Source organism: Podarcis bocagei (genome assembly GCF_964188305.1).
Source record: "Podarcis bocagei genome assembly, chromosome: 5".
NCBI classification, from domain to species: domain Eukaryota; kingdom Metazoa; phylum Chordata; class Lepidosauria; order Squamata; family Lacertidae; genus Podarcis; species Podarcis bocagei.
In genome coordinates, this window is record NC_138129.1 from 91,555,880 (window position 1) to 91,568,919 (window position 13,040).

Below are 13,040 nucleotides of genomic sequence, written 5' to 3' on the forward strand. Positions count from 1 at the left end.
AAAAACCCTATACCATTCAGTATTCCATTATTGCATCCATCAAAACTTGTTTACACTGTTGAATTTATCTTAATGCTGCCAGCATTTTCATCTGTACACAATTATTTCCCATATATTCAATAAACATTTCCCAATCTTCTTTAAACATATGTTTTCTTGTTCTCTTATTCTATATGTTAAGTCTGCAAGTTGTGCATATTATGTCAACTTAAGTTCTCATTCTTCTTTAATTGGGACCCACAATGCACTCAAATTGAACTATGTCAGCACACCCAGTGAATTTTTAAAACAATTAACTGGGTTTTCTTCCACTCTACCAGGAGTAGCTACTGGCAATGTGGCAGAGAAGATGCCTCAGGTTTCCAAGAACAATTGCAGGAGATTCTAGGTACGTACATGAATAACATTGCATTCCATACCTTTGGCTGGACATGGGAAGGCAATTCGTTCCTTTGCTACTCTTTCCTGCAGTGGAGTGTTGTACGGCGGATCAAGCGCACCTACAGTAGGAGGTTCTAAAGTGAGGGAAGGAACAGAAATTAAATATTGCGTCGCTTGATTTCCCAAAACGTGTAAGTTTCTCAAAATTCTGTTTTAAAACTCAGAAATACGAATTAATCTGATACAGTGGCACCTCAGTTTTGGATCATCTCTGTTGACAAACGTTTCGGTTTTCAAACGCTTCAAACCCGGAAGTAAATGCTTCAGTTTTTGAACACGCCTCAGAAGTTGAACATGAAACATGAGCTATTGAGTTTTTGGTTTGCGAACGTTTCAGAACTCAAACTGTCTTCCAGTATGGATTATGTTCAAAAACCGAGGTACCACTGTATTCAAATTACATAGTTTCATTCCTACTTTTTAAAACACTTTAAAAAATATGAAGGTTTGATTTCATTCTCTGGGTAGCACATTTGGTTCCTCATTTCACTTCACATGGCGACTAGGGGTGCACTGGAACTTTTCAGTGGAAAAAAGCCACACATTCTCTGAATGCAAACCACATGTGTCCGCAAGCCTGGCTTTTTACCCGAGGCTTGAAATAGGCAAAGGTAAAGGTAAAAGACTCTAGGACAGTTAAGTCCAGTCAAAGGCGACCATGGGGTTGTGGCGCTCATCTCGCTTTCAGGCCGAGGGAGCAGGTGTTTGTCCAAAGACAGCTTTCCGGGTCATGTTGGCCAGCAGGACTAAACTGCTTCTGGCGCAACGGGACACCGTCACAGAAACCAGAGCGCACGGAAACGCCATTTACCTTCCCGCCGCAGTGGTATCTATTTATCTACTTGCACTGGCGTGCTTTCGAAATGCTAGGTTAGCAGGAGCTGGGACAGAGCAATGGGAGCTCACTCCGTCTCGGGGATTCAACCCGCCGACCTTCCAATCGGTAGGCCCAAGAGGCTCAGTGGTTTAGACCACAGCGCCACCCATTCTCCGAATGCCACATTCTCTGAATGCAAACCACATGTGTCCGCAAGCCTGGCTTTCTACCTGAGGCTTGAAACGCACCTTTGTGTCTATTAGCAAATGGTCGAGGGGAGAAGCAACACTGGCACCTGTGGGCCAGGTCAGATTCTGGACAGCCCAACTATAGCCCATCTTGCCTCTGGTCAGATATGAATTGGACGTGGACTTATTTGACTATTTATTTGACTCTTATGCTGCTTTAAGATATCTACCCTTAAGGAAGAGAGTGGGATATCTAAATAACTAAAAACACACAAAGTAACCTCCAGAAAGTAGCCAGTGTTTGCAAACCAAGGTGAAATTGCCTGCGTCTGATGTTACAGAGAGTGTGACAATTGCACTACTGAGGATATAGAGAAGAGAATTTTAAAATGCATCATTGAAAGCTTGTTTAAGGCTTTGCTGGCAGCATACATTAACTACATTGGAGATGTCAGAAGCTTCAGGCCAATCTCTCATACATTCTTTACTGGTGTAAATCTGAAGACTGCCGCATGTGTCCTTGTAGCTAAAAGAATTATCCAGAGAAAGTGGAAGTCTGCAAGACTCCTGTCATATACATAGTGGCCAAACAAGCTCCCTATCACTTCACTAAGAGAGAAAATGATAATGTTGAAACGGAAAGCTTGAACAAGATACCTGAGTGTCTCATCTCATGTTAAAAAGTTGAATCCTACTCAGACGAAATACATATTTTTTCCTCACATGCTTCTTGTTTTGTGCTATAGCGTACTAAAAATTAAAGGGACAATCCATTACTGTGCTAACATTTTTGGCTCCAACGCTATAGTACCTTGAACGTGGACCATTATCTCAGCTTCATCGCGGCCGGCAATGTTACTTGCCACACATTTGTAGATTCCCAAGTCGGATATCAAGACTTTGCTGATTCTGAGAGACCCGTCTGAAGAGGCACCATATTGCCTGTTGTCTACCAAAATGGGATTTTGGTCTTTAAGCCAAGTGATCGTTGGAGGTGGGATCCCATGTGCGTTGCAAGGTATATCGATTCTGGAACCAGCTTTTGCTTTCATCACTCGAGGCCCACGTTGTATCTTTGGAGGAACTAGGCAAAGTGAGTTAGTTAGTGCTGAAACAGAAAGGTTTTATCAGATCATTCAGTAAGATATGATCGATGGGAGTGCAGCACTTGGCCTCTACATGGCTTAACGACTTTGAAAATCAACGTAGAGCACCCTCTTAACTATCAACCCCAGCTAGAATGGCCTATGGTCAAAGCGGTGGTCCAGAAACATCTAGGGAGCCATAGGTTACCCATCCCTGCTCTTAACCATACTGATTGTGGAGCAAATTCCAATTGCTAAAGCACATAAAGAAGCATAAAAAGGTAAAGGTAAAGGGACCCCTGACTATTAGGTCCAGTCGTGACCAACTCTGGGGCTGCGATGCTCATCTCACTTTACTGGCCAAGGGAGACGGCGTACAGCTTCCGGGTCATGCGGCCAGCATGACTAAGCCGCTTCTGGTGAACCAGAGCAGCGCATCGAAATGCCGTTTACCTTCCCACCAGAGTGGTACCTATTTATCTACTTGCACTTTGACGTGCTTTCGAATTGCTAGGTTGGCAGGAGCTGGGACCGAGCAACGGGAGCTCACCCCGTCGTGGGGATTCGAACCGCCGACCTTCTGATCGGCAAGTCCTAGGCTCTGTGGTTTAACCCACAGCGCCACCCGCGTCCACAAAGAGCCATATGTTGAGTTTATTTAGGGCAGAATTCAATGTTGTGTTTTTAACATTGTTTCATCAGCGCAGGCATTCCAGCTTCCCAAACAGAACCATCTCCCCTCTCCTCCCCTTGAATATAGAGGAGGGGGAGAGGATGCAGCCGCCAAGGCCCAGTCCTTGTGATGTGCTAGCTCTGAACTGCAGAGAGCAGAAATCCGCCCTGGGCGGGAAGAATGGGGGAGCAGAGCAGAACGCAAGGAGTCTTCATTTTTATTATTATTTTAAAAATGCTTTTTGCATGCATGTCTAATCTTACCCCTTTCTCCAATTTATTTATTGGTGTGTGTTTTTATTTTTTGTAAATCTACCAAAGAATAATAATAATTTTAAAAAAATGGGATTAAGGGGTTTTCTCAGGATAGTGGAGGGCTTGTATGCTGTGTCCCGTTGGTGCAAATGACCTGTGGGCAGGAGAACAAGAAAAAAAGGGAGTTGAGGAGGGTCAGTTGGAGAGGAGTGAGAAATGTCCCTATTTCCCCCCCGAGGTATGTTGGCGGGTCTGTGATTTTGTGGGTTTCTTTTTTTTTTAATATAATTTTTATTAGGGTTTTTTTTAACATATCATTTTCAACAGTAATTAAACATACTTTTACATCTTATTCAAATTTTTGACTTCCATCAATCCTGTCTGAAAATTTTCCAATCTAACCTCTCAGTATGCATTTCTTATCTTCCCCGTTACATTTCAAACTCATAACCAATATCTCTATCTTCTTCTACTTTGTAACACTTCGTATATTTCTCCTTACAAAACTTCTTGCAGTCCTACTAGCGTAATTTGTTGATTACAGATTTTGTGGGTTTCTTTGGCGCCTGGAAAAGCTGTTAAAGATGCCTGCTACACTGCACTTTCTTTCCATTAAGACAGGATTTGTGGAAGAGGACATTCCAACAGACTGTGCCCAAGAAGCCTTGGAGTGTCAAGACCCAGGCATCCCTCCTAAAAAATATGGGAAGATTCTGGTGCCAGCAACTGAAATAGTACCTCTGCATGTATGTCTAGACTCCCCCCCCCACTAACTCAGAAAGGACTCTTACTGCACTCTAAACAGCTTACCATGTACATTGAGCTTCACTGACTGAGTCGCATTCCCAGCAATGTTTGTGGCTACACAGAGATACGTGCCACTGTCTGAAACCCGTGTCTCTGTGATCTTCATTGACCCTGAAGGGAGGAAGGTGTGCCTGGAAAAAGCAGGAAACAGATATGACTATATAAATATTTACCATGAGGGGGAATGCACGTTGCTGAGATATTAGTAATGAATACCACACGCTAAACGGCATCTGTTCAGTATTATTTTTTGCTCAGATTGGCTTGGTTTTCATCTAACTGTGCTTGTGATGTGTCTTACGTCTTCCTTCTACATATCTCGCGAATGAAGTAAGAGACTGAGAACAACCCCCCCAAAAAATTCCCCTTTTAAATATGCCATGCCATCCAATCTATGGAGAAATTAGTGGATTTTTCTATCGTGCTTCTACACTTGAGGAAGTGTCCCCCAGCCCAGCCCATATATCATCGCATGGCGTGTTCACTGAAAACAGGAATTGAGGAGATGAAGGTGATTGACTACATGGAATTGGCAGAAATGACTGGCAGAATCCGAGACCAGGGAGAAGAGATGGTGAAAGAAGACTGGAAGAAATTTAAAGACTATTTACAGAAATATTGTAAAATTAATGAATGCTAGAAGGATGTTGGATAGAAACTAAGGGGTTTCCAGCTGTAATGCTCTAGGAGATACGGGGGGGGGGGGAAAGGTTTACAAATGGGTAAAAGCTTAATGGTAAGGATTTGCTGAACTAACAAATTGAAGTGGAATACAAAGAAGGGAGGTTTGAGGAGGTCTGGGGAAATAAGTGTATGGAATATATGTTAGGGAAAATTATTTGTTTTTTAACTGTTTTTATGTTGTATTTTGTTTTTTTTATTTTTCATTTTCATTGTTATATTTTAAAAAAACTTTAATAAATATCTTTTTTTTTAAAAAAAAGAAAACAGGAATTGAGGGACCTCCATCGGAAGTAAAACTTTACCAGTCCAGAAACAGGTCCCTTTGGGTGTTAGCCACTGAAGGAGGTGTACCAAAATGGCTGGGCACAGGGCCCCACTGACCATAAAAACCCCAATGTTCCCCACTCCTGTTTGTGGGCAGCTGAAGGGAACTGTATAACCTTTCCAAGAGTAGTTTGATATTACTGCTGAGTGCACAACAAGCATGCACAAGACCTATAAAATCTTTGGAGAAAAGCACATTTCTAACAATATCTGTATTTTGGCTCACGTATTGTTTTGGGAAACACAAATTACATAAAGGTAAAGGTAAAGGACCCCTGACAGTTAAGTCCAGTCGTAAACAACTCTGGGGTTGAGGCTCATCTCGCTTTACTAGCCAAGGGAGCCAACGTTTTGTCCACAGACAGTTTTTCCGGGTCATGTAGCCAGCATGACTAAGCCGCTTCTTAGTCAGAGCAGTGCACAGAAACGCTGTTTACGTTCCCGCCGGAGCGGTACCTATTTATCTACTTGCACTGGCATGCTTTTGAACTGCTAGGTTGGCAGGAGCTGGGACCAAACAACAGGAGCTCACTCCGTCGTGGGGATTCAAACTGCCAACCTTCCGATCAGCAAGCCCTAGGCTCTGTGGTTTAGACCACAGTGCCACCCGCAAATTACATAGGCTCACGTTAAAATGTAAACTGAACCAAATTTCTCCCCCATCCCTGGTCAGAAGAAGTGACAGACCATATATTCAATGTATTATTTGAAAAGGAGGGATTCTCTGTGTTAGTAATAGTCTCCATGCTTCTACTTCATCCTAAAGTCATTAATGCTGATTTACAACAAATTACTATACTGCTACTAACAGCAAAGCAGTGCACTGCAGGGAAAAAATGGAAAAACAGAAATCTTCCTACCATAACTTGATTAAGAAAAACATGGCAAACTATATTAGTGATAAAACATACATGTGAGGAAAAACACAATACTTAATAATCAAGGAAACAAACGAATTGAAAGGTGGGTCTTGTTTTTCCATTTCTGGAATGATGAAATAAATGATTATATTTCCCCCTTTAATTTATTCATGGTATTATAGAGTTTTGGTTATATTGTCTCTCTCCCCTCTTCATATGTCATTTCCTTGTTGCTATGGTTGTTTGTTTTTCCTATTTTTCATTTATTTATTTTCTTGTCTTTTTTTCTTCTTGCACTTCTTGAGAAGCAAAGCAGCTCAATGTATAATGGCTTTCATCCCACACCGTCACAACCTAGTATTGATAAAATTTATTTTTAAAGAAGAAAAAGAAATAGGTATCCATGCCAAAATGAAGTGCAGCTCAAAACAGAGCTATGATTTCGTTCCCAAGTGTATATTCTGACGCTATGTCTGAGCCATGTAATCCCAGTCAGGTGAGGAACGGAAAATGAGGGGCAGGGAGACAGTGAAGCCAAGCTAAACAGCAGATAGACAAAGCCATGATAGGAATGAGATTTGGAAACAAGAAAAAGCTGGGAGACAGGAGCAGAACCTGACGCAAGACCAAGAACGACACTACGCAATCAGCAACTGCGCATGATATCCATTGCTGCAAAATACCCACTTCCAACTGTACATCAAGGCAGCCCCACGTTTGTTTTTTTTTAAAAAAACCAATAATAGCATTTCATGAAGAAAGTTCTCAGCCAGGAATGGGAAACTGGATCTGCCCCATGGGCCAGATCCTGACCACTCCCAGCCCCTGCAGGCCAACGAGACCCCCACCCACCACCTGAGAACCATCTGACATGAAGCTAAGTGTTCACCTTTGTGGTTTGAAATCAAACTGCACCAGCAAAGGAACAGAGGGCTTGAAGGTGCAGCCGTCTCTTAATTTGATTTGTAAAAAATTGGAAAACTAATAATCATATTAAAAAGCTTCTGAGCAAGCTAATACCTTGCTTTTTATCTACCATCCTAAAACCAATTGGAATTATTCTGAAACAAAAAGAAAACTTTACTCAATGTATTTTAAAAAAAAAAATGTGGTATTTTTGCGCCTCTGTTCCAGCCAAAACCTAGACAGATCCCCCTATAGACTTACTCTTCTTATATCATCTGGGGGTGGGGAACATTCAAAAATATAACTCCCCACATGCCATCTGAAATGGTAAGCCTACACCACCTGACTGCTTTGAACACGTGTTTTTACTCTGGGTTCAAAACCAAAAGGTGTGGATCTCTTAAAATGGAGAGACTACAACGTTGCAATTTATTCTGCAAACTACTGTGTCGTCGCAGACAACGCTGTCTATACATGATGGCCCCGATCCAATGCACAAGAGCAGCACACAGCTAAGCAGCAGCGCTATTGGAATCAGGCCCATATTGGGAATCTGATAGTCAAAGGTACGGCACTGATACGTCTACAATATGTTGTCTTACTGCGGCCCAATACAGTGGTGCCCCGCAAGACGAATGCCTCGCAAGACGGAAAACTCGCTAGACGAAAGAGTTTTCTGTTTTGGAGGTGCTTCGCAAAACGAATTTCCTATGGGCTTGCTTCGCAAGATGACAATGTCTTGCGAGTTCCTGCTGTTTTTTTTTCCCTTCCCCCCTTTTTCTAAGCCGCTAAGCCGCTTATCAGCTGATCCGATCAGCAGATAAGCCGCTAAAAGCCACTAATAGCGCTAATAGCGCTAAGCCGCTTATCAGCTGATCCGATCAGCAGATAAGCCGCTAAAAGCCCAGCTGATCCGATCAGCAGATAAGCCACTAAAAGCCTCTAAAAGCCGCTAATAGCGCTAATCCGCTAATCCTTCAATGGGCTTGCTTTGCAAGACAAAAAAAACCGCTAGACGAAGAGAATCACAGAACGGATTCTTTTCGTCTTGTGAGGCACCACTGTATGAGTTTGAGACTCAGCATTGAGTTCTTGCAATGTGGCTTCCATGCTTCAGTTATTGGGGGTGGGTGGATTAATTTCACAAGACTTTTCTGCTCGGAAACGTTTCAAGGCTATATGGATGAGTTGGCATTTTCTTGTTGCTATTCTTATGTCAAACAATGTTCTGTAAAGCTACCCCTGGCCTGAAAAAATGAAGCATTTCAGAAAGTTTGAAACTTGTTTTGTTCTTGTAACCACATATTAGAGGAGGGCACATAGCATTACAGTACTAATACATCAGCAATACGAGCGGCCAGAAAGTGTGGAAACTGCATTGTAAAATCCTATTAGATTGTCTAATTTGAACAAAGTGTATTTTGCAATACAAATTCACAATACTGCCTTGTACTCAGCGTGGAAAACCACAAAAAGCACAGTGGGATTTGGAAGAATTCGTTGATTCTGATGCAAACCCTCCAGGGTCAACTTAAGGATTTCAGCAAACAGACCAGAGAAACTGGAATCAAAATTTTGGACCCTAGAGAACTGAGATAAAGCTAACATTTCTGGCACGGCCCAGGAAACTGTATTAAAAGACCACACCAGAAAGATATTTTTTTTTTTTTGGTACATTTGTGCGTTTTACTGAATGAAAAATCAGGCAGCCATGCAAATATGCGAACAATCAACAAGGCAAATTCACAACGGTGAACCTCAGGCAGAGCTTATCTGTGCCACAAACTTATTTATGAGTTTTATATCATTTAACACCATGGCTTCCCCTCAGAGAACCCTACTACTTATAAATTGGTGAGGTTGCTGAGAAAGATCGCCTGCCTCCTCCCCCACAGAACTACATTTCCTTGGATTCCCTATAAAAAGGAAATTAATTAAAAACAAGAAAAAAGGCACATTGCACTACAGAACTCCCGTTCCTGGTGAACGGAAATAAAAAAGTAGGGTGAAACACTACTTCTGGATACCTTAAATATAACTTTGTAGATCTTTATAAACACAAGAGAGTATCTAGCAAGCCCTGGATGTTTTTATTTTGAGTATGCTCTACAGGTGACAAATAGAACTCTTACCTTGGAGAGTATGGAGAGATAAGCTGCATTTCTTTAGCCCAGGTTATTATAGGTGGCGGCAAACTTTTCACCTCACAGGGAAGTGTGACCTCTTCCCCTGCGGTCACTGAAATCTCTATTGGATTGTCCCGCGAAAATCCTTGCAGATCTCCAGGTCTGGACACTCTAGGTTTCACTGCAATAGAATATTCATATAATCAAAGCATATCTAGGTATTCTGTTCTTATATGTTTCACCCTGGGAAATCCCCTTTTACCCTTTCATTCCGATTTTGTTTTATTTGGCATCTGTTATTATATTTGGTTCTGTTTTGCTATTGCTGTTGCTGTTATTGCACACGCACTCACCCAGGCACCAAAGCTTATTATATACAAAAGCATTTCACTTCAGTTTAATGCACAGCTGTCAACTTACAGATTTGAAAATAAGGGACCAGAAGCCTCGAAAATAAGGGATCAGCAGCCAAAATAAGGGATTTTCCAAACACAGCTATGTTCAACTTCTGAGCCCCTCCAAGCCAAAGGCAGAAAGCCCAGCCAGCAGCCAAACGAAGCCTCAAGTGGTGGTTCCCACAGCGCAGCAACCCGGCAAAGGGGATGCAGCAAGGAAAACCACCGTCACCTCTTTGCTGGGAAGCGCTGAGCAAAGGCGAGTCCCCAGGCAACGCAGCCGATTTGATCAGCACAAGGCATGCAAGCTCCACCACCCAGTTGTGCTTAGACTCCTTATTGGGTGAGCAACGCAGCCAAGCAACACAGTTGGAGCCTCCCTCCTCCCTGGCCAGCAGGCAGGCAGGCAGGCAGAGAAGCTGCTTCCTTTGAAACCCGGGAAATTTAAGGGACATCATCAATAAGGGACAGCAGCAGAACACAGCGCTGGGATAAGGGACTTTCCCACCAAATAAGGGACGGTTGACAGCTATGGTTTAATGTGTGCTGCATTCTGGATCTGCTGCATGCTCCATTCACAACTGCCAAAAATGCTTATAGTCAAAACACTGGAACTGGAGGATAGAGGCAAAGGGATAATCACTATCCCGCTCCCTGCTGAATCCTAACCCAAGGCTGGATTTCAATTCAGGTCATCCAACAGTCTATCCTCTGGACTTCTCAAGCACCCCATGTGGGCTATCTTACCAGGCATGAATATTCAGGTGTCAGTTACATCTTGATAAATGCAGTAGTGAACCACATAGTGGGGTGGACCTTTCCTTTCCTTTCTCCTTCCCTTCCCTTTCTCCTTTCCTTTCCTTGGCAATCACTCGTAGCCAAGTAAGATTGCCTCCCATAAACATGGTTTTAAAACTGAGTCCATAAGTGACTGTGGTTTTGAACATGCCTCCCGCACGAATCACATCCACAACCCGAGGTTCCACTGTAAACATGATCTGAATACGCAGGCTTGCTAAAGGCTTTACTTACCATAGACAGTCAGCTGAACTTTGCGTGTTGCATAGCCTGCCGCATTGGTTGCAGTGCAGATGTATTCCCCAGACTCCTCGCCTCCTGGAGAAACTACGTAGAGACTCCCATCAGACCCCACAGAAAATTTCAGATTGCTGGGAGAAATAACCTCTCCTTTCTGGGGAAGACAGAGAAAATAATAATAATAATAATTTATTATTTGTACCCAGCCACTCTGGGCGGCTTCCACAGAGACCAAAAATACACTAAAATGTCACACATTAAAAACTTCCCTGAACAGGGCTGCCTTAAGATGTCTTCTGAATGTCAGGTAGTTGTTTATCGCTTTGACATCTGGTGGGAGGGCATTCCACAGGGTGGGTGCCACTACTGAGAAGGCCCTCTGCCTGGTTCCCTGTAACTTGGCTTCTCGTAGTGAGGGAACCACCAGAAGGCCCTCGGCGCTGGACCTCAGTGTCCGGGCAGAACGATGGAGGTGGAGACACTCCTTCAGGTACACTGGACCAAGGCCGTTTAGGGCCGTTTAGTTAGGACATAAATATTTTTAATGGGGGGGGGACCTACAAAGGGACATTCATAAGCGGGTAGGATCATCAATATCCGTTCCATATGGACTGGCCCCTGAGGTTCTACTTCAAGCAGCTGAGTCTGTTTCAAGATGGATCGGTAACTAAAGAACCACATATTCCCATGCAACAGGGATAGGCAAACTTGGCCCTCCAGGTGTTTTGGGACTACAACTCCCATCATCCCTAGCCAACAGGACCAGTGGTCAGGGATGATGGGAACTGTAGTCCCAAAACATCTGGAGGGCCGAGTTTGCCTGTGCCTGCCATACAAGCTCACCCAACTTCAAAGGTCTTCATTGGAGGCCCTGCTCAAAATTCTACCAAAAGGTAGGGCTTTGTTGGCTGTGGGGCTCTGATTGTGAAACACACACACACACACCAACACACACACCTCATCCATTCACTCAGTGCTTTATGCTCCGTAGGCATCAATTAAAAACAGTACTGTTTACTCCATTACCTTGCAGACATGTTCTTATTTATAGTTAAGCTTTTGATGCATGCCTTTGAAGATGTCTACGAAGATGCTTTTATTGATTTATTTCACTGCTGTTTTAGCTACGTCGCTTTTATTTATTCTATGGACTTGTGGCAATACACCTTGGGAACTAAGACTGGAAGGCAGGATATAAATATTTTAAGTAACTAAACCTATGTATTTATTGAAGCCATGAGGATTGCCAAGCGTTACTTGGTAGTTTTGGTAGACTAGTTAATGGGGACAACGTGAATGAGTAAGGGTGAGGGAAAAGAAAGGCAAACCTTGCTTATTTCTTAGGCTGGCTTGATGTTGGCTTGCTATTATTCTAGGATTTATTTATTTATTTTTTTAAGATGGCATTTCCTTCTAGCAATGAACGCTCTCGAGATTTTGGTAATATGCATACTGAATGAATGAATGAAACTTTATTTGCATCAGCCGTTGGCCATAGCAACAAAAAGCATTGCAATATACACTGAACAAAATAAAAGTCGGTTATATAAAACACTGTTTAGGGTCCTGAATCAGCAGTCAAATAGTGGACCTTATTCTGACTGCCCCAGCTAGAAACCTTGCAACCTTTGCAGTCATCTGCTCCTCTTTACCTGACAGGAGAAACGACACTGTGGCAGTGGTTGTGCGACCCAGAATGGTCAATAAAAGAGGCGTAATAATCTCGTTCCTCAGGTCTTTGTAAAAAGTGCACGCAAGGAGGGCGTGTGCCACTGATTTGGTGCTACCATCTCCACAGGGACATAAGCATTTTTCGTATGGAATCTGTTGGAATAGTCCCTCAAGAACAGCTGAGGGCAGTACATTCAGTCTTGCGAGGGTGAAGGCGCGTCTATATTTTGGAATTGCTAGGTTATATAAATAGGGTGCCAGAGAGTCAAATTGGAAGGATGGAAAATGGTCATACCACGGGCAAAATTTCCTTATTGTGGCCAAGTTGCTCTGATGCTCAGTATCATTTAGTAAAGGTAAAGGGACCCCTGACCATTAGGTCCAGTCGTGACCGACTCTGGGGTTGCAGCGCTCATCTCGCTTTATTGGCCAAGGGAGCTGGCGTACAGCTTCCGGGTCATGTGGCCAGCATGACTAAGCCGCTTCTGGCAAACCAGAGCAGCACACGGAAACGCTGTTTACCTTCCTGCTGGAGCGGTACCTATTTATCTACTTGCACTTTGTGCTTTCGAACTGCTAGGCTGGCAGAAGCTGGGACCGAACAACGGGAGCTCACCCCGTCGCGGGGATTTGAACCGCCGACCTTCTGATCAGCAAGTCCTAGGCTCTGTGGTTTAACCCACAGCGCTACCCGCGTCCCCCTCAGTATCATTTAGGCATTGGCAAATTAGACTGTTTGCTTTGCTATAACCCACGGTGAGTAGCTGTTGT

General features: G+C 43.3%; 1 protein-coding gene across 4 annotated transcripts in view; it reads right to left on the reverse strand.

Moving 5' to 3' along the window:
• Window positions 1–13,040, reverse strand: part of HMCN1 (hemicentin 1) — a 329,394-nt gene that overhangs the window by 182,298 nt on the left and 134,056 nt on the right. For all 4 annotated transcript variants that reach the window (XR_014008183.1, XM_081194243.1, XM_081194242.1 and 1 more), the window contains 5 exons: window positions 10,593–10,752; window positions 9,172–9,346; window positions 4,269–4,396; window positions 2,258–2,530; window positions 420–515 (listed from right to left, as the gene is read on the reverse strand). Coding sequence is in view for 3 of the 4 variants with exons in the window: in XM_081194243.1 (XP_081050369.1) it covers window positions 420–515; window positions 2,258–2,530; window positions 4,269–4,396; window positions 9,172–9,346; window positions 10,593–10,752 (832 nt within the window). In the remaining variant the exon portion in view is untranslated. The remainder of the gene's footprint in view (window positions 1–419; window positions 516–2,257; window positions 2,531–4,268; window positions 4,397–9,171; window positions 9,347–10,592; window positions 10,753–13,040) is intronic.